The sequence below is a fragment of the Atractosteus spatula genome, chromosome 5 (assembly GCF_055471065.1).
Source record: "Atractosteus spatula isolate fAtrSpa1 chromosome 5, fAtrSpa1.hap1, whole genome shotgun sequence".
NCBI lineage: Eukaryota > Metazoa > Chordata > Actinopteri > Semionotiformes > Lepisosteidae > Atractosteus > Atractosteus spatula.
In genome coordinates, this window is record NC_142710.1 from 61,651,218 (window position 1) to 61,673,005 (window position 21,788).

General features: G+C 35.2%; 1 protein-coding gene across 3 annotated transcripts in view; it reads left to right on the forward strand.

Annotated features, from left to right (window-relative positions):
• Positions 1–21,788, forward strand: part of atp2b2 (ATPase plasma membrane Ca2+ transporting 2) — an 83,792-nt gene that overhangs the window by 36,401 nt on the left and 25,603 nt on the right. For 2 of the 3 annotated variants that reach the window (XM_088916542.1, XM_088916543.1), the window contains exons 5-8: positions 123–248; positions 8,436–8,600; positions 10,447–10,661; positions 11,060–11,302. In XM_088916542.1, the coding sequence (XP_088772668.1) occupies positions 123–248; positions 8,436–8,600; positions 10,447–10,661; positions 11,060–11,302 (749 nt within the window). Of the gene's footprint in view, positions 1–122; positions 249–1,237; positions 1,271–2,790; positions 2,884–6,598; positions 6,641–8,435; positions 8,601–10,446; positions 10,662–11,059; positions 11,303–21,788 lie in introns of all 3 variants that reach the window. The other variant, XM_088916544.1, reaches the window with a different exon arrangement.

The following is a 21,788-nucleotide window of genomic DNA, read 5'->3' on the forward strand; positions in this document are numbered from 1 at the left end:
GATCTGGAAGGGTTAAAACAACACATGATTAGAGCTTTGGAAAAGTAGTTTAGCTGCATGGCAAATAGAAGTGTGTGCTATTTCAGCTCCTAATGACCCAAAACATGTGGTATTTGTCCCAGGTACCCATGTCATGGAAGGATCAGGGAGAATGCTGGTCACTGCTGTGGGAGTTAATTCTCAGACCGGGATCATCTTCACCCTGCTTGGGGCTGGTGGTGAGGAGGAAGAGAAAAAGGAGAAGAAAGGTACAGTCTCAACAGATTGTCATCTTAATTTAAAGCCAGCGTCTGGGGCTTTGGGGTTTCCTTCACTGACTACTGTACAGTACATCAGAAATGTGTCAGTTAAGACAAAAGTGGAATAATAGCAAAGACTTTACCTTTGTGTGTACTGTGGACCATTTCTGGGGTACCCATAGAAATAAATACTGAAAAATATGTAAACCAAATATTTAAACAGTATATCAGTACTTACAATACAGTGTATAATGTTCTTTCTAGGTTTGATATCAGTAGTACTGTATGGTATTTTTTTTTTGCTTGCAAAGGCAAAGGCATAGCAGTAAAAAAAGCAACTAGAAGTGAAATAAATGAGAATTGAAAAGGCACAATTTTAAAAGAATATCACAGAAACTGAAACTTGTGAACTTTACAATATTGGTCAGGTGATCCAACATGTTTCTGTCTATAAGACGTACATATAACCACTTTAAATTAAATGCACCAAATATTGGTTTCAATCATTGCATCTTTATGATAGTAATGCAGTTGTCATTCTTTTTCTGTGGGATTATGGACAAATGAAAGACAGCTTCTGTATCCATAAGGTAGCACAGCCCAAGTTGTGCTTGAAATGGAAGTGTTTTAAGGCATTTGTATGTTTCATAATTGTTTCTTTGAACCAACAGGAGTCTCGTCTAATGTTCCACCAGCATAATTACATTTGCAATCTTACTGTTAAGCTGCTTCTCATTGTGATGTGAAACTTTTCTGTAGCTTATATCCAGCATCTATTTTAATATTACTATTGCTCCAAAAGTATAATTTGCAAATTGAATTTTATCAGTGACATTTTTATAGTCAGATTTCTAATTCCTGACATATAGAAATACAATTTATACTCCCACCTACAGTATCTATCCAAATGTGGTACTCTGGGTAAAACGTGTTAAATCTCACATGACATCTGCGTGTGCAAACCTTACTGTCTTATCATTCTGAAAATTATAACACAGGTGAGAGAGTGGAAGATGGAGAGCAGCTACCAGGTACAGTATTTCCAATTTCCATGTACTGTATCATCCACCCCAGCTATAGACCTAACACTAAAGTTGCAGGTGGCTTGAACTGCTTTTCCCCAACCCACAGCACCCCACTAAACCAACACCCCCAACACCTTCCCACCCTTCCTGTTCAATTCAGGATTAGGCCATGGTGATTCTTGACTTAAAAAGAAGAGCTGTGCAAAAAACATCTTTTTAAGTGTGAAAAAAATAAAACATTTCATCCATGTTTCTGCATTGACTGTGCTGATTCTGAGGTTGATCTAATCCTTTTGTTCAATCAATTTCTATGCATGGTACTTGTCCATCAAACACTACTATAATCTAAGAGGCTAGTGTTCCCAGTAAATATATATCAATATATACTTATTGAATAACTTATAGAATAATTCATTGGAAATTTAATTTAAGATATATTATTTCCTTCATAGAAAGATTTTTCTGGCCTTCCATGGTTCAAAGGCTAGTTGCACTGTTATACAGGGTTTGCATTGCATTTTTATGTATGAGACTGATTTGTACAGTAGATTCTCATTACCACAACACATCTTTTTCTCTTTTTGGCCAGTTGCAGTTTCATTAAACAATGCAAGTAATGTTTCCTTATACTAAAGATAAAAATGTCACACTCATGAGCTTGCATCACATGCAATCTACTGTAAGTTAGGAATCTGTATGAATCTCACTAGGTGAGGGAGACCTTACCTAGAGTAGGTTCTACTCTATCACCTCAAAAGTTTGTAGGGATACTGGCCTCTTCTGGAAGTGATGGAAATGATGATGGTTGATCTGTGCACATGTGGAGACAAGATGAACTACAAGAAATCTGTTTTACAGTTCCTAAATTATGGAAAATGTTTAACACATACAATGCATTACATAATCAGGAATTACAAATAGTGGTAGAATGCTTTGTGTTTTCCTTGAAATCTTTCTGGAAGAATGTTATTGTTATTGTTGATGTGTTTGTTCTCTAGCAATGTGTGTTGAAGGTAATATTCACACTTTAAGTATGTGCTATGGAGTGTTGATTCATGCTGCCTAATCTGAAATCAATGATTAGTCATTTCTCCTTGTTTTCTTCTAGTACTTTTTGGCATTCCATGAAAAGTGCAACACAGATTAATGTTTTGCATGTACAAAACTGCAAATGCTTTGTGCTTCTTGAATTCCTATTCCCAGAAAAGAAGAGAAATCAAACAACTGTTTACTTAGCAACAGGAAAACCAGAGATAACATACTGTATGCAAGTGAAATTGGTCTGTCCTTGTGTATTGTGTCGTTGGTGGTTGTTTAGTAACATGTGTGTTTTTTGTCATTCCATACTATATGTGATGTGTATTACTGTATGTTGTACCGTGAATGTGATGCTTGACACATTTTGTTACCTTAGTTCCATATAGTTTAAAAAAGTGCAGTACCAATCTCGGTAAATAAGGTATTAATTTTCTAAATCATGTTATTTTTGTTCACTGTTATCCTTTTTTATCCATTATTATTGCTAGATTGCTCCCATCCCTCTTCCCACCCCATCTCAACAATAGCTACAGATGGTGCCGCTGGTGCAAATGCCTCTGGTAATACCAACTTAGTCAATGGTATGTGGAGAACACAGAACCTGCTTCTGTCTGATGGATATCCTTTTTCTCCAGCTGTTTTGAGCCTTCTCTTCTGCTGACTGTAGTGCTGTGCTAAATGCATGTCACCAACGTGTAAAAACAATCCTTTATTTTCCATTACAATGAAGTGCATAATTCCAAATAGGAATGCCACAATAAGTAGTACAAGCAATATTTAACAAAAGGATCCTATGAGGAGTTTAGGAATACAGCACCGGTTTCCAGTATGTTACAGGTGAATAATTGCATACAGGGTTGGTATTAAACTCTGGGTCACACAGTCTGTGATTGCATTTTGTAACTGATCTTCAAAGAATATTAATCTTCTAGAGTGCATTGTAGCCAGGGGAGTAGCCTTTTTTATAATTGCTTTAGGGACCCTATATTGTTGTTGCAGCCCTTATTCCCTTTATGATTCTGTTTCCCTAGGGGTTATACTTCCCTTTCTGTTATGTTGTTTTTAGTGAATAAGGTGCTCTGTGTGGTAGAAACAAGTTAAAACTTTTTCATCTGGCTCACTGTACTTTAATTATGGCCAGCCTGATGGACCAGACAAATGTGTTGTAGCTGAGCCCACAAACACAGAACACTATATACAATATGTTAAACACAAGTCAGTTTGGATACAGTTAAGAGATTTATCCAGAATGGAGCTATTGTATTAGCATATGGATGGTGGTTTGATAGTATGAAAAGCTCTAAACCACTTACTGTAGAACTGTATCTGACTAATCTACAAAACCCAGCATTTTTTCAAGTAGTTAACCGAAGTCAAATGGATCCTTTTGCTTTACTGTACACTTCAAATTTTAAATATTGTGGCAATTCCTTCAGCATGTGTACTTTATTATCAAGTAGAACATGTTACTAGCATGTTGGCATACTATGCATTCTCTCTTCCTACCTTTCTCACTCACACCCCCATCTCCCAGTTTTTCCCCTTGAAAAGGCTTGATTACAGTATACAGAGTCAGAACTGCCACATGTTATCGCAGGGAACTTTCAATAAAAGCTATAATGGGATTAATATAATTGTTACTGGAACTGAGAGAATGCAAAATACATTAAATTGAATTTATTAGCCTTTAATTAGTATAATCTCAAAGGGATAACATATCCCCCAATTTTAAAACCATTATCATTTCCCCCCAGGATTTATTTTTGTCCAAATTGTGTTCATTTTGCCATTTTCAAATAATTTTAAATTCCAGCATGTTTCTTACAGACTCTGAATTATCATCCTTAAATCTCCACTAGAATTGCGGGTAACTCCAGGTAATCTGGAGGTTGTGAGGCTCAGCTTTGATGTGTGACTGTCAATTCTTCAGGGTGTTTAAGAAGTATAAGGTACAAAGATAAATTCACAAATAAAGACAAAGACATTAATGTGTAATTAAATTTAAACTTGATATTTAAAACTTTAATAACTGATAAACGTAATTTACATGTTGCACAGAATCATGTGGGAAATTAATTCTTTAAGCTAGTAAAATAGCATATGCATATGCAACTCTTACTTGTACTTACAGTATTTGAAAACTACAGTAAGCAGAGAATTATTTTGTATACAATATTTAAGAATGTAAATTTCTAAAATCCAAGCATTTTTTATTTCATTGAGAGTAAGATGTGAAAATGTAGTAAGGAAAATTGATGTTTAAGTTCTGCTTTCTTCCTCTTTTTTAAATGCAATACACACTCTTAGACACACAGACTGATCATTATTTACTATTGAACTGTGTTAAGAAACAAGTAGCTGGTGTACAATCAAACATTATGATTACTGGTAAGGTAATAAGAAAAGATTACATTAGCAGTTGGTTCCTCTGCTTTGTGACATCTTGCATTTCTATCTTAAAACAACTAATCAGACTGGAATTGAGCTTTGTCTCCTTGGGATGACAGCATGGTTCTGTAGCAGGATCAGTTCTTAATCTAAGTAGCAATGGAAATGAGTGTTATTTCCTAAGCACAAGGTCTTAGCTGTGATTTTACAACTTGTACAGTGAACACAGCAGTCCATACAAGGGATTAGGCAAAAACAAAATACATAACATTAAGGAGAGGTGCTAAATGTTTAGGGGGATGGTCAGGACTGTTTGTCATTTACGACCCCTTGCTTTTCTTCTAAAAAATGTCCCATGTTTGTTAGTTTTTCCTTGTTTCTTTTGTGCTGAAGCATGTGCTCTTCCTTTTCACACATCTGTAATGCATGCTGTGTATTGTGTTGTGCCTGTGTTGCCTTCCCACTCATGTGTGTGTGTTTAATATGTGAACACTGTGTTTTAATGCCCTGTACTAGGTCTTAATGAATTCCTTTGCATAATTAATATTTGGGATTTCATCTAATTGTTGACGTGAGTACTGTCTGTTGCTGAAACCAGTCTTTCATCACCAAATAAGGTCTACATAATACCTGTTACAAGGAAGTGTTTCAGAAAGGCTCATGCCATATCCTAAATGCAGAGTAATTCATTGCAATTCAGTAATTGAGTAATTGATTGTTATTTAAAAATTTGTGTGTTCAAAAACTGAAATTTATTTCTGGTTAGAGGGTATATTTTATTTAATACAATACTACTCACACAATAAATGAAATATGTCAAAATCTTTATCCACATTTGATGGATAAATTACTACACTTTACAGTAGCATCTAAAACCATTCATACACTCATTTAATACACTGTAAATCTGAGCCAAAGAATAGAGACAAAAATAGGAAACTCCATCTAACATTAAAATATTAAAAAAACAATTAGATCTTCTTTACCACTTTTGGTATAAAAATATTGAATGATTTTCAGTATTCTTTTAGGTTAATAACTCCAGATGCCAAATTAGGAAAAAATGTTGTTATAGTTGCTGAAACCCAAATACATACAGTATACTATGGAGTTGGTTATTATTTCAGTAAAGGAAGCCACCAAACTATTTATCGTGCCAAACCACAGAGGTTTTTCTTAGGTTTCAGTTGAATGTAAAGTATTCATTTTTCATGTTGTCTTTGCTAGCATGTGATAAATATAGAACTAGTAGACTTACCTTTACTTCATATTTTGTTCTACAAACCGTTTCAAAACATTTGTATATACATATTCATAAACACATACAGTAATTACTGTATTTGTGTGTGCTGTGTATCACAAAAACTGTTTAGTATTTTATAGAGAGTAATTTTCTTCAAGTTTTTATTTTTCTTTGCCAAAAAACATCTGTTCCCAGAGTTTTTAAAAGATGATGACTGCAGAAAAATATTTAAATCCAGACACCAAGCATTAATAATAGAACAAAAGTGAATTTGCTTGAAACAAGCGACTTATCTAATTTTACAGCACAATATCCAGTAACACAGCAGTTTTCCTATTCATGTTACTTCTAAGCTGATATACACCGCATTAGGAGTATTTTTTTCCTTGGTCATCCATTAAATATGCAGGACTCTGTTAGCACAGGAGTGGAAATAGTGACTCACTGGACAAATCTAGTGATTAACCGCAGGACAAGCAAAAGCTTAGCATAAATCTCATTTATGATGGAGCATCTTGTGTATGTTGCTGTCATGGAGATGTAAAATAAATACTCATTTTCTGTGTCTTCCTTCTTTATTTAATTTCACTGTAATGTCTTTGTGATAAATGTTTTATTGTCTGCTTTTGTTATTTTTTGTTGTATGTTGTATGTCTTCATCATAGGTAAAATACAGGATGGAAATATGGAGAACAACCAGAGCAAAGGTAACCTGCTTTCTATTTCCGTTTGTTTTAACTTGCTTTCTCCACAGTTAAAGCATGAGCCCACTGCTTGATCTTGACCGCCCTCGTTTACAGTGGTTTCAAGTAACCTTCCAATTGCTTTCCATGTGATTTTCCAGATGTGCAATATTGCTTTTTTCTGATATTTTTTACTCTTTCATTCAAAATAAGTATTTTGTGTTTTATGATGTTAGTATGAACTATTTATGTGCATGTGGTTTTCAGTTTTAGTATCTGGAAACAAATTAATTAATGATGAATATTTCTGGTATCTTAGAAAGTTGCCGGTAATATTATTGTAATATTATGTGCACCACAGGTGACTGGTGAATGTCTCAATTTATTTCTTTGAACTTGGTATTGTGTTCTTGTATTGGAAATGGTATCATTATAAAAATAAATATATGGCTTTAAGTTTTCAGAGGTGTTGTGAGATATACAAACACAAGTTCATTTGTGGCATCTCTTTCTTTTCACTGCATTTTACACTTAGTTTCAAACTTCCTTTTTACCCTATTTGCAAACTCATCTGTGTTACTGTATGTTCTTGCTTGGCCTACAATGCATTAAGTTCTGGAATGTAAATTGTCTTTCCAACACAGGAGAGTGGAAAACCTTGAGGTTACTGCTGTAATTAGTGTTGTTAATGAAATTTCTGTGCATCACAGGTTCAGGTTTTCCTCACTGAAGTGTCAATACTTCTACAATACGTCCATGTGATAATAATAATTTCTTACACTTATATAGCGCTTTTCTGGACACTCCACTCAAAGCGCTTTACAGGTAATGGGGACTCCCCTGCACCACCACCAAAGTGCAGCCCCACATGGATGATGCGACGGCAGCCATAGCGCACCAGAATACTCACCACACATCAGCTATCGGTGGGGAGGAGATCAGAGTAATGAAGCCAATTCATAGATGGGGATTATTGGGAGGCCATGATTGGTAAGGACCAATGGGAAATTTGGCCAGGACGCCGGGGTTACACCCCTACTCCTTTCGAGAAACGCCCTGGGATTTTTAATGACCACTGGGAGTCAGGACCTCGGTTTTACGTCTCATCCAAAGGACGGCACCATTTTACAGTATAGTGTCCCCGTTACTATACTGCGGCATTAGGACCCACATAGACCGCAGGGTGAGCACCCCCTGCTGGCCTCACTAACACCTCTTCCAGCAGCAACCTTAGTTTTTCCCAGGAGGTCTCCCCTCCAGATACTGACCAGGCTCACACCTGCTAAGTTTAAGTGGGTTGCCAGTTGTGAGTTGCAAGGTGATATGGCTGCTGGGTACTGTACTCTTTTTGATATGTCTCCTGTACGAAAATAAACATCATATCATTGAAAGTGAAAAGTTTAGGGGTTTCAGACACATTCTCTACCTCGTTTAATATTCTTTAGTATTTAAAGCTTGATAAAATGCACTTGAGCTGTGGGACCAGTGATGTTTGAACGGCATGTGTTGCAGTGACTGCACACTTGCTTACCTCCTGTGTTCAAATGCCCCCATGAAAAGCTATTTAAAAGGAGTTTAAGTGAGAAAATGTCCACACAAAGATTGCATACATGTGTTTATGGACATGTGGAACACTGGATTCACAAAGGGTGGCAGGCTAACTACAAACTGAGTTCAACAACAAACAAAAAATGTCAATAATGCTATCTTTTCTTAGGTTTTGGGAATCCAGCTTTTGTATAATCCAGATCCTGTTCCTCACCCTTTCCTTTATAGCAAAATTCATATAGTACATTCAATGCTGTGCATTTTGTTTTAGCTAAGAAGCAGGACGGCGCAGCAGCTATGGAAATGCAACCTTTAAAGAGTGCCGAAGGTGGAGATGCTGATGACAAGGAAAAGAAAAAAGCCAGCATGCCCAAGAAAGAGAAATCTGTCCTTCAGGGCAAATTGACTAAGTTAGCAGTACAGATTGGGAAAGCAGGTAAATTCTAATTAATTGCTTCCAAAAGCACAGGGTTCTCAAAAGAAATAAAATGTTGTAACAAAATTTCTGAATGTTGTTTGAAGGATGTGGTTTGGTTATGTTAGACAAAATGGTTTCAGTGAGGCTTTTACAAAGTTCCTGGAGGGGTGCCATTTGGTTATGTGAGATGTTCAGACTTAATATTGCAGGCTCATTACATAATACATTTATACTGTGAGAGATGAACTTAGAACTTGCTATTTGGAGGTGTTTTCTACACATTGTTAAAGATGTGTCCCCTAGAGTATACAAATTTGAATGGCCTACCCCCAGTGTTTCTTACAAAATGGTACAGTAGCTTTCTTCTTGATGGTACACCATTTTTTAATTAGCTAGGTTTGTACAACAGGCTTTTTATGGATCCCAGAATTTTTCAAGCTTCATAAAAATCAGTGAGACATTTATTATGTTCTTTGAACAATTCACATTCATCATTTTGGATGTGCGGTTTACCTAGTGTAATGACCGCAAATTTTTCATGGAGGCTAGAGTTTGGATGTGTTTTAAGTTCTGTATGAGATGATGACAAATGATTAATTGTTTGACACTCTACAAATATTGACTGTAGACATGTTTTGGACTATTTTAATAAACACATTTAATATTTTAGTAAGTTTTTGAAAGTGTGTCAATGGAATTGGTTGACTTATTAAATTATTTCTGTACTTCTTTCCTCTCCTAGGTAGGGTTAGGACAAATTTGGAAAATTTGGGTTACTATATAGACACATAGTGTAACAGAATGAAGGGAAACATCCATGGAGAAGTACAAACATAAGCAAGCAAGCAAATTAAATAAACCTAGCTCTGAAAGGGAAATACCTATGTGCACGAAATTCTTCTTTTGGTAAATGGCTCCTTATGAGAAGTTGTCATACTGATTAATTGATAACGTTTATAAATCCATCCTAACGTGGGAAAAGCACCTCAATTGTATTAATTAATCTTGACAATGTATTATGCATGAAGACTGAAAAAAGCCTGACAATACAATTAAAAGGAAATTTTAAAAAAGCAAAATGTGGAAAATCAAACCATACTGTATATACTGTACTCCCCCATCCCTTTTTTTCTCTGTTGTGCTGTTTTTTTCTTCTTTTTGCTTTTCTGTTTTGTTTTTCATTATTTTTAGACCAATACATTTACAGTATTTCCATTTAGCATTCCAGCAACAGACTGTAACCAAGAGTTAACTGATTCTACAAAAACGTGACGAAAGACATTAATCGATATAATGTTTCTTGTAAAAAATCCATCTATCATAAAACTCCAGGGTTAGAAAATAAGCTGTGAAAATGGATCTGCATGCATCTATTATTGACTTGCTTCTGGTATGGGTACTGTATCAGGTCACAGTAAATAACAGTGACCAATTCCTCAACCCATTGCAGAATGGCCATACTTACACATTTATAAGAGAAAGGATTTTTGTTCTTCTCCAGAATAGTTGACTCTAAGACCTTCTTCCATGAACATCTTTCAGAGCCACCTCATATGTGCAACAGTATTTTAGACAGAGCCAGAAAAGCCAGACACTGGAAAACAGAAATTAAAAGGCACTGTAAATCTACAGTATACTGAACTCAAAGTAGCTTAAGGTAGATTGTTATAAAGTCTCTCTTTCTAAGAATGTTCCTGCATTTTAATAACTGTGGTCTTAAAATGTTCACCTAAAAGATTACATTAAGAATCTATAGCCCTGGTACTATCCTGTGTTTGTGTGAACTACACCTAAGGGAATTAGACTACAGTATTATACTGTTATACAGTATAGTCATTTAACAAAATGTTTTGGTGGATTTCAGGTCTGGTGATGTCAGCTATCACAGTCATCATTCTAGTGCTGTACTTTGCCATCGAGAACTTTGTAATGCAGAAGAGACAGTGGCTGCCTGAATGTACTCCAGTGTACATCCAGTACTTTGTCAAGTTTTTCATCATTGGGGTCACAGTCCTGGTAGTTGCTGTCCCTGAAGGTCTTCCTTTGGCTGTCACCATCTCACTGGCCTACTCTGTGAAGGTATTATGCCTTGTGTTTTCTGTTGTATACACAATTAAAGGAAACGTCAACAGCTCACCCTGTATAAAAAATGCCACAGACCCATCGCTGCCTTTACCGTGCCACAGAAATCAAAGAAGAGTGGTTTAATCACTTCAAGCAATCTATGAATCTCTTTAAAAATAAGATTTGCTCTTCTTTACTATTTAACAAAACAGAGTAACAGATTCAAAATGATGTAGGAAATGAACACAATGCATCTTTTTACTTTACCAACAAGAACTTCGTGTAGAAATGATATGATAAAGTTTCTCTTTGTGATGTCAAATGGATGTGAAAATACTACATGCAGTCAGACACTAAACACTAGCACTAAAATTTTACATCTGTACTGCAATATTAATTTAATTTTTTAACAGAAAATGATGAAGGATAACAACTTGGTGCGACACTTGGACGCGTGTGAGACGATGGGTAACGCGACAGCAATCTGCTCTGACAAGACGGGGACTCTCACGACGAACAGGATGACCGTTGTCCAGGCCTACATCGGGGATGTCCACTACAAAGAAATCCCAGACCCTGATTCCCTACCTGCTAAAACATTGGATATTCTAGTCAATGCCATTGCTATCAACAGTGCTTACACCACTAAGATCCTGGTAGGTGGAAAACGTTTCTTTTTCTTTATCGGCTGCTGTTGCCCATGATGCTAGGTTTCAGAAAAAAATCATTTCATTCTGTCGTTTGCTTGATTTAGTTCAACCCACTCTGCTAATACAGCATAGCAGCAGTAGTGCTTTGAAGGAAACTGATGTCGATTTTATTTTCATATTTTTCTCAAAAGACCTGGGAACGCTTCAGAGTTTTACTAGACTGTAATGGTTCAATACACACCCTCAAACGTGACCTATTAACCTGATATTAATTGATCCACTGAGGAGTATTTAATTATTTCTCTCAATGAAGAATTGTGATTTTAAACACCTAAAGGCATGAGTGAGAGAAAAAAATTTAATAGCTAATTTTAACTAGTATCCCTTGATATATTATAAATGAAGTTGTGCATTAGACTACTCTATGAAAGAATCATATTATCAAGTCAATATGTATATATTCCAAATTAGCATAGCCCCTAAAGCATAATGCTTTAAAATAGAAGCAACCAAAGGTCTTAGAAGTTAATCAAAATGCACTTAAAACATAGTCAACATGGGATGTGTCCTATATTCCACCCTGTTCTGTGGAAGAGAAGGTCCCATATAGCAGTAATTGGAATCACCCATTTTGCCATCTGTTTCAAAAACGACAAAAGCAAGTCTTCTCATGATTGCCCAAAAGTCATCAAAGCAGAAATATTTCTATGTGATATAGTTCAAGGGCAGTTTTTGGAATGTGCCTGTTAGGTGCTTAGATGCTACAGCCTGTAGTAAAATGTAGTGTTAGCACAAAAGAGTAAAATAATCTGTTAAATTTGTGTTAGAAATTGCTCAATTATTTTTGTAAAGTACATTAAAAGAATATAGGCACGTTATAAATACCGATACTGATGTTTGTGCTATATAGTTGGACAAGGCCTTCCTTTTCTTTAATGCTCTTGAATACTCATAAGAGGATGCTCTGACAATTCACTTTTCCCAAAGGGAGACCTTTGGAGTTACCGAGGCTTTTGTGGTTTATGTGGGGGCTTTAGACAACATTTCCTTGTCCATAGGAAAACATCTCTACAGAGAAAAACACACAAATCACAATAACAGTTTGAAGGGTTATAGCGCGTCTGAGAAATATGCATTAACTAGTGTATTTTGCAAACCCCTTAAACTGCTGTACTGTATACGACTGGTTTAGGAATCTTAAAGAAGCTGTCTTAATCTTAAAACGTCCAATAGAAAAAACAGAGCTGGCCTTGGAGAACATGGGCAAATGTTGTACCGACGTACAGTAGTGTCTTTGTGGAGATGTGTGGCATTGCAGGCTTTCTGCTGGGCCAAGGATTTTCCGGTTTTAGGGCTGTGTGATCTGCTGGCCACTTCTGTTCCAGCTGGTTCCAGACAAGTTCTTTGGGCGGTTTTGTGCGCCACCTGTGTCACTATCAAAACTATCACTGGTAAATGTCAGGATAATCTTCTCCCCTGGGTCTCGAGATTCATTATGCCATCTGTCTTGTTGACACTAAATGAACTCTCTGCGGCTGATTCAGTTTTACGTATGTACTGTACAGTATGAATTCTGCTGACTATTTTTCTCATTCAGACATTTTTGTCATGGATAGCGGATTTAGAAATGAGTGCAGTAGGTAAGTATTACTTTAGTAAAGAGTATCCAGCAATAGCTTTGGTATGCATTTTATGTGTTATTGTGAAGTATGAATTTAATATATATATGTAATATTAAATATGGCTTTCCTTTTGTGTTCTTTAGTTTGTTTCTCACTGTTAGCTCTTAAGACTTCCACAGGGTTATGTTTGAACATGCCCTTGATGATTTTGGATACTTTGATCACGTCCACATGATTCCCATATTCGGGATTCTCTGTTCAAAACTAAAATGATTCACTTGAGTTTACTGTATGCCGACAGTGTGGGCCATTTCTTGAGCACAAGAATATACCTGATTGCTCTTCTCTGAACTGATTGGGAGGCTCTTGTCAGGATTTTACTACAGATTGAGCGACAGTTGCCATCAAAATAGAACATTTCTAACTGCTTGTCATATTGCAGTCTACTTTGACACAAAAATACTGTATGTACTCATGTTTTTTCTGGATTTTCACATTTTGTCACTTTTAAAAAAGAATTACATAAAGGAATGAACATGAAAAAGGGCAAAGGATGAGAGGCAAGGTGTTTTTAGTGTAATTGCTATAAATTAGTTAAATTAATTAATTGTAAAACTCAAAGTCAATAAGTATCCATGACAATGTATTATGTGAAGAAGAAATATATATCATCCCTCACAACTAGTCAAATGTAATCCTGAAACCACACTTAGTAGGTTAATATTATTAGCTCAGCAGAAAATCCACAAAATTGAATAGAGCCCCTTTTTTGGTAGTATTCCTTGATGGCATTAATTATGGACTTCTGCCTAAATGGTGGTCTTTTCCCCAGTTACCTTGTGTGTAATTATTGCAATTAATTATACTGCCAAGCTCATCATGCTCATATTTAGATCACTGGAAAAAATAGCCGCCCTGAAGGTCTAAGAAACAGTTCCTGTGACCTTGAAAATGGCTGCTTAAGACTAGTACGGATTCAAGACAGATGCTTCATTTACTCTGCCCACTCTATATGGTGACTTTCTTCACTATTTTACACACCTGATGCAGAGATAAGTTACTTGCATTAAGGTTATGTGAGTAATTGTGATTTAAATCATAGTTGCTTTTTACTGGGTCATGTTTCTAAAAGTAGGATTGAGGTTCTAATACAAAAGTGTTTCAAGAAGTAAAGACAAATAAACGCTGGTAAACAGTTTAGTTTACTCTCCATAAAGTGCAGTTGCTGCCTGGGGAGTTCTGAGTTCTGGGACAATACGCAGAAGTCCCTCATGGGAAGCACCTCAAGCAAACTGTAAAGTGGAGCAACAACACCAGATCATGGCATACAAAGTACTAGCATTGTATGCCATTCAGTTATTCATTTTGATACAACATTATATATTGTGACTGCAAGAAATAAGTATATAAAATTTAAGGCATGCAGAGCGACTCTCGGGGGAAAATACCTGTATCAAGAGATCAACCTATGAGCTCAGTTAGCAACTTTTCTCTGATGGAGGTCTTAGGTTGCCTGATTGGTTGATATGTGAGGGTTTGAGTTTATCTGACATGTCAGTGTGATGAAGCCACTGTTTGAGTTTGAGAGTCCTAACCTACCCTACAGATACACACTTTTTAAGACTTAAAGCGATAAAATGTAAATAAACTGTGCCTACCAATAGTAGAGTACATAAAGTATAAAACTAATGAGCTAATGTAAAAAATATAAAAATTCTTATTTATATTAGCTAGAGCAAATACTGTATGAAGTTTTACTGGAGACAGACCAGAAATCAAAAAAGAAAACCAGCTTGGACCTTGAAAAAAAATGTAAGTGTGCTTAATGAAAGGATTTACAATGTTAATCTCCTTATTTATAAAATTGCATCATAGCAGATCAGCCTTGAAAATCCTTGTTTTGAGGCAGTGTTTTCCTTACAGTAACTAAAACAAAAAGTAAAACATGAGGGGACTGGGGATATACAGTACTCATTGCGAGGACAATGAATACATCCCAAGTCCCCTGATGTTTTAGGCAAATGTATAATTATTTCATTTAAAATATAGCAGAAAAGATAAGATTAGTTTTATGCTATGATTTTAATTGCATTTTTTTCTCTCATGGTCTTAATTACAGTCAGTGAAGCTTCTTAAAGTTGAAATGCATGAAGAAACGTAAAATAACCAAAGTAACTGTGTAGTTTGCAAGGGACACCAAAAATAATAATGTAATGCGCATCAACCTGTCATTGGTTATTGAAGAGTTCAAACTTTTTTGTTTGGTTTATAGGAATTCCATTAAAATATCAGTCTACCAGATAACAGGAAGTTACTCTCCACTAGCCTGCAAGAATATTGGAAAACCACATGTTTATTAATATAGCTAATTATGCTGTATATATAATATATATATAGCTAGTTTGGCTGGGGATTTTGATCTTATTGTCACTCTGAACACTCCATTACAGTATGTTAGTACAATCAATTTAATTGTCATAATTAATATTTACACTAGATTGTGTCAGATTTCTAACATACTGTATGACATAATGCATGAATGTTTCAGACACTGTCGGTAAAGATTTTAATAACCAACAATTTTTTCAAGGTACAGTATAGTACATACAGGTATATTGTAGTTAAATGTAGGAACCTTGATATACCTTAGATTTCCTAAAGTGCAGTCTGTTAATTAATTCAACAAAATGTATCCCATTTCTGTTAAAATGTACTTGGCAGGAGAACTTTACATTTTCAAATTCGGAATTAAGGGTATTACAAGACTTTGCCTCTATGTTTTGAAGCAAGCCATCCTCCAGCCATCTGTTAATACCAAGAACTGAGGAAAATTCTGTTTCCCTGAAAAAAAAAAGACTAAGCAGGCCCTCAGCTCACTCTTCATGCTCAGCTTCCTGTGTTGTCATAATCTGTCTCCTGGGAAGGCAGAGGATAGCTCTGATATCCATATCATTTTCATTTTCTTTTCTTTTATGTGGGCTGAAGTCAGCATGAGCTTGTGTTCACTGAGCCACACCATTCCGGCTTCTGTCGCTCCCCAGTCCTGACAGAGAATGTCACACAACCTCATTACATAATTACAACTGGCTATTCATCTGGTAATCATGGCTCCCTGATTAGCTAAAAAAAAAAGAAACTAGAAAAAACTAAGAAAATTGAAATGGAATTATGACTTCATTTTGAAGCTTTTAAACCAAATATTTCGGACAGAAAACAATCATCTTTTACTCTTTTTTGTCTGCCTTAAAATGATTGTTTTTCTGAAAGAAAACAATGCTCTAAACCTTTTCTAGGTGCAGAGTTAAAGTTTTGGCATGTGGATGCATGTGTATTTGCAGGTAGACATTAGAGATAATTTCATTTAAATAGAAAAAAACATTTGTATGGACTAAATGAGTCTAACTGATAACTTATTAAAAACTAGAATAGTCTTTTTCACTCTGTGCTTCTTGCAAGCAAACTTCATGTGTTACTGAAGCAATTACTATGATGCTTTGAGAACAAAACTAAATATCAAGAAATAAATATAATAGTCTAAATATATGATGAAAATGTATTATGGTTTGTATTCTGTATTTTTAATTTGATTTATATATTTTTTTACATTTATATTTTCATTTTTTACTGTTCCTGTAATCTTTAGTTAAGATTCCATTGTGAGGACATTGTATCGAAATGCAGATCTACTATACTCCAAGCAATCTTTAGATTAAAATGAAGTATTATTCTTTTTTCATGCTGATTTCACATACTATTTTGTAACTTAATTATTGGTAACACATAGGCTGTCTGCACTGGCCTGAGCAACACTTCAAGGGAAATACTAGGATCCAAAGATCTTTATTGATGGAATTAATAGTGTCCTTCCTCAACAATTTTAATATAATTGTACTGTTCTTTCCTTAACACTTTTAAGTGTAATCAGATAAATTAGCACAAGCAGCTGTAGCACATTTTATTGCATATTGTCTACGATATTCAAGCTTACCTTTGCACATGCTTTCCAATTATAAAAACTATTCTGCATTTTTCCATAAACAAGATAGATGCCTGCTTCGTAATTTCATTGTTTGAGTATATGTTCTTAATACATATTGTCTATCACAATAGTCTGATGCAAGGGCTTATCTTTTTGTATTTTTCAGAACATAAACTGTACCAGGATCTTCTCCACGTTAGCCTAATGGCAGTAAATCTATAAAAACTAGCCATAGTGTACACTGATTTTTACAAAACCTTTGAATCAATATTCACCTGTTTTATATTTTTAGTGCTTACATTTTTTTCCAGTTTTGAACAGATTATATTGGTTCTATTGTGGTTTAAGTTTGGATAAAAATAGCTCACTTCATTTTTCTCACCTGGGTTTTGTTAATATGATTTTATATAAAATATAATGCTTTTTTCAAATAAAATAGAAAACAGAAAATATTATTTCTTGTGGATATAGCTGAAATTCGTAATATGTTTAAGACACTATCAGAACATCCAATCAGGTAAGGATAGTTTCTATTGAATGTCAGGTATATACTTGTCAGGTATCTAACTTGTTTTCTAAGATCAGAATTGGATTCTTTTGATCTCAGGTTCCTGCTGTCATCTGGTCTCTGAAACCTTTGAGTCACAGGCCAAAGAGGGCAGTTCAAATGCTGATGTCATGCTCACTGTCTAAATCATTGATGGGCATTCTGAGACAGTTTCAGAGGAATGCTGAGTGTCTGTCCACTACATTATGCTGATCAGTGATAAAGAGAAAAGACAGCACACTTGAACCCACAATTATCTGAAGACAGGGATGCAATTGGTGCCTCCTGTAACAATTGCACATACTGTATTTAATGCTTAACCTATGAAAGAATTTGAAACTTTGTTTTTTTGACTTCCATGTATTTGCACATGGAATAAACTTCAGATTTATATCTTCCATTAAAATCAATATCTATGTAATTATTGCATTAGGATACATTGGTGTTCAGTTCCCAAAATGTATTAAAAAATAATCTTTCATGTAATCCTAAAAAAATGATCTACCTGTAGTTTTGATTGCCTAACATAGATTTTTTATTTACTTGACTCTAAACTAAAATTGTATTCTACAAAAAATGTCTCATTTTGTACATATTGTGTAAGTTTTAGGAATACAATGAAATGAACTGAACAGAAAGCTGTAATAATTATTTAATATATTTATAGTACACATAATTTTAGAAGAATATACTGTACCCCACAGTTGTTTTTCAAGGGTATTCGTTAATGTTAAAGTAAATTTTTACTTCAGAGTAAATTACCACAATATAATCTGAATATTGTAATTTATTTCAGATTTTCTATTTACAGTACACTGTATTAGTTAGCAGAGTGACCCTGAATTCTCCAAGCTAAGAAGAAAAAAAAATTGCATGAAGAATTCATTGTCACCTTGCCAACCAAAATAAAAGACACATACTGCCAAGTGTGTAGTGGTTTGCTTAGACAGCTGGTTACTGTTTACCCTGCAGCAATTACCTTTTTCTGTAATAAAGGCATTCAATTAGCAAATCAATATGATTTCTAATTTGCAGGGTTTGATTCAATGCTAGCAAAAGAAGTAATGAATTGGTTTAATGTCTTTAATGGTTATTTCATTGTATGTTGTTGCGTAATGAGTGACATACGGTAAACATATTCTTTTTTTATTATTGATTTTGACATAAATGAGTGTTGCAATGCTTCGGATTCTCGCCTCTGAAATTATGGCTTGGTAATTTGTGACAACAGTGATAAAGAATGGAATGCCCAAACACTGTTAGCATTCAGAGCAGGGAATCAGAATCAGTTGCATTAATTAGAATAACTACAGTATATCTTCAATACGTTACCAAATCTTGCACCAAAATCATGGTAATGTCGCCTGATTTTATGGCTTATTTAGGGTCTTGTGCTCAGAAACACATGATACAGACTTGTAGACTCAGGCTGAGACTTTGTCTGTGAAAATGTTGTTTTTTCCCCCTTTACATAACTGGTAAGTCCTTAGGCTTAGTGTATTTCTGTCTACTGGATCATACATGCCTCTTTGCACACCAGTAGTAAAGAAAAAGAAATGTGACTTGAACAGCAATGGCCAGAAGCACATACTGTGTGCACTCTGCACAAAAGACCAATTTTAAGCACTCCTAAGAAAGAATTTGGAAATTTCTGGATAATCATCTACTCTTTTTTTTTCTGACCCAGATGAGTACTGATGGACTAACAGCAGCAGCAGCAGACAAAAAACTGTTTTCATTTTTCATTTAATCAAAGGAAATTATACTGTATACTGTAGCTTTTGTTAGTGCCCCTACATCCCTTAGAGAACATCAATTAAAGCATGCACAGGCGAAACTTCAGTAATGAATTTGCAGATTATTACTGGAGATTTTTTAATGTGTTCTTCTGTATCATTGTTTTTTTTATCAAGGCAGAATTTAAGCCACTGTACCTGAATAAGACACAATAAGAAATATGCTTTGTACAGTCATTTCAATATGAAGTGTTTTTGAAAGCATGTGTGTGTTAAGTTTATTCTTATACCCTGTGTATAAAACACCTGTGTAATGTGTGTTTTCTATAAGCAGATATTATAATTTATCATCACCACTTCTCAGTGAACAGCTGAATAGATGCTCACCATAAGAAGCTTAACTTTGACTATCCATGTTGCTACTGCAAATTTCTTCATTTCTTAATTTGTTTCTTCCACGAAACCTCCCTGCAGATTTTTTTCTTGCCTTTTTTCTTCCTTTGTCCTGCCTGTTTATCCTTTCTTCTGGTTAAGCATCCAGCCCATCACTTCTTAAGCTTCTTCATTCTAACATTCTACAGTAATTCTGGTTGGTAAGATTGGAATCTTAAATTGATGAGCATTTCTTAGAATCACAATCCATACCAAAAAACAAAAAAATGTTTCCAAGTACATGCAATATAGTATTCCAGATGTGAGGCAACACTATGAGAATGCTATCTAAAGATATTTTGGTAAGTGGTCAATTGCACCTCTTCTGTTAAAGTAATTAGTCAATTAAGCTTAATTGCAAATGTCTTGAAAAGATAAATGGACAATGCATTTGTACCACTCCTAAAATAAACCAGTTTTATAAAGTTTTATATGGAGTTATTATATTGATTGATAATAAGATTAAAAACAAGGTCTTGCAATTATGTACAGTAGTACTTCACAGCACTTGCCACAGGTGATACAAGAATCACCTGCAGAGAGAGAAGCGTCAACACTGGGGTGAGCAATCAACAGCAACTGAACAAGCCGGACAGATCAGACGGGAAAAAAAAATCGAACGCAAACAAAATCTTTTTTCTGTCGCACAATGTGATAAAGGATCCAGTCTGATACATTTAATTCTTTATTGTTTTAGGGGTGTTCAATTTCTTTCTTGAGTACTTTGAAAGTGTGATGTACTCTCAGATGTTGGCTTTGCGGTTTAGTCACTACGCAAAAGCAATATTCATACGGCCAAACTTTCTTCTGTCAGACAGTGAAGCCAAAGGACCCTTATCACACACTGCTGCAGGAAATCCATTTTAGTTTGATGCCATAGTTAAAAAAGGAGATTGTGTCATTCAGGTAAAAATAGGCTGCCTTCCTCCACATGGTGTGAAACCTCTCTGAAGTGACTGAACAAGGGCCCTTGGTGTCTTTCTGTTTGAAAGTCATTTTCTCTTTTATCATTTATATATTGTACGGTGGTCAATAATTCAGAGCTTTTCACAGTGGGTGACTTTTAGTAGCATTCACTCTATTGAAAAAATGAAAGAGTTAATGCGGAAATGACCTTTTGGGGGACACAGCAGGGCGTTGGAAGAGCCTGTTGTTCCCGGAATGTAAAATGAAGAGCCCTAGGTAGGGAAGGCATGGAAGAAACAGATTTCATTGCAATGGTGCCACACTGAAAAAGGAAATGCAGTTGTCAGCTCACTCATTGCCATATGCTGATGCTCACTGTAGAGCTTGAAGACTGGGGAGATGGCAGGTGTTCTTCGACTGCACCGTTGCTTGATATTGGCAGTAGTTTTTAAAAAATGACTTCAAAGATGACTGAGCATCCTCTAAGGATGATAGTTTCTGTTCTGTTTTCGGAATTGAATCTCTACGCGCCCATCCATTGCAGAGTCAATTATCAGTTTGATCTCTAAAAAGTCCAAAATACTGTGTTGCATTTATAAAGCTGAAAACGTATGGCTTAATTTTGAAGGGCTTCATTTACAAAAGCTTCTCCTGGCTGGGAAGATGAAGCTGTTTTTACAGCAAAAGCCATGTCCATTATTGCCAAAGAGTGAAAATATAAAGTTACAAGCTGCCGTAAAAATTAATTAGGATTCTCTTATACCCACTATGTCCAGTGTACAACAGTAGTCCTAAATAACTGGAGAAAAAGAGAGCTTTTGAATAAAAAAACACATTCTGATCAACATTTTACAAAAAAGCTCTTTATAATTTCTGTGGTTCACTGCTTTCTTGGAAGAGAGAAGATCCATATGCTGCATTTCTAGATTAATTAAGCAGTCTTCAGGGAGCCATGCGTGTGTTTATTTCAGAACCAGTAAGTCTTTTTTAAAGACCATAAGAAAAGTCTTTTTTATTTTTTTTTGCATCCAGATGTTTGTATTCTTTGGGCTCATTAGATACCTGAAAAGTAAAAAAAAAATACAATTATTAATTGCTAGAAGATGTGCAATGGTGATTTGGACTACCCCAGGATGTTTCACTGTAGAAGGGTTGGAATCTGTTTTTTTTCTGTGTGACAACTTGCATATCAAAGGCTCAATAAAAAGGCAATTATGGTTGATGTGTTTTCTCTAGAAAAGCAAGTAACTTGGTTTGAAATGATAATGAT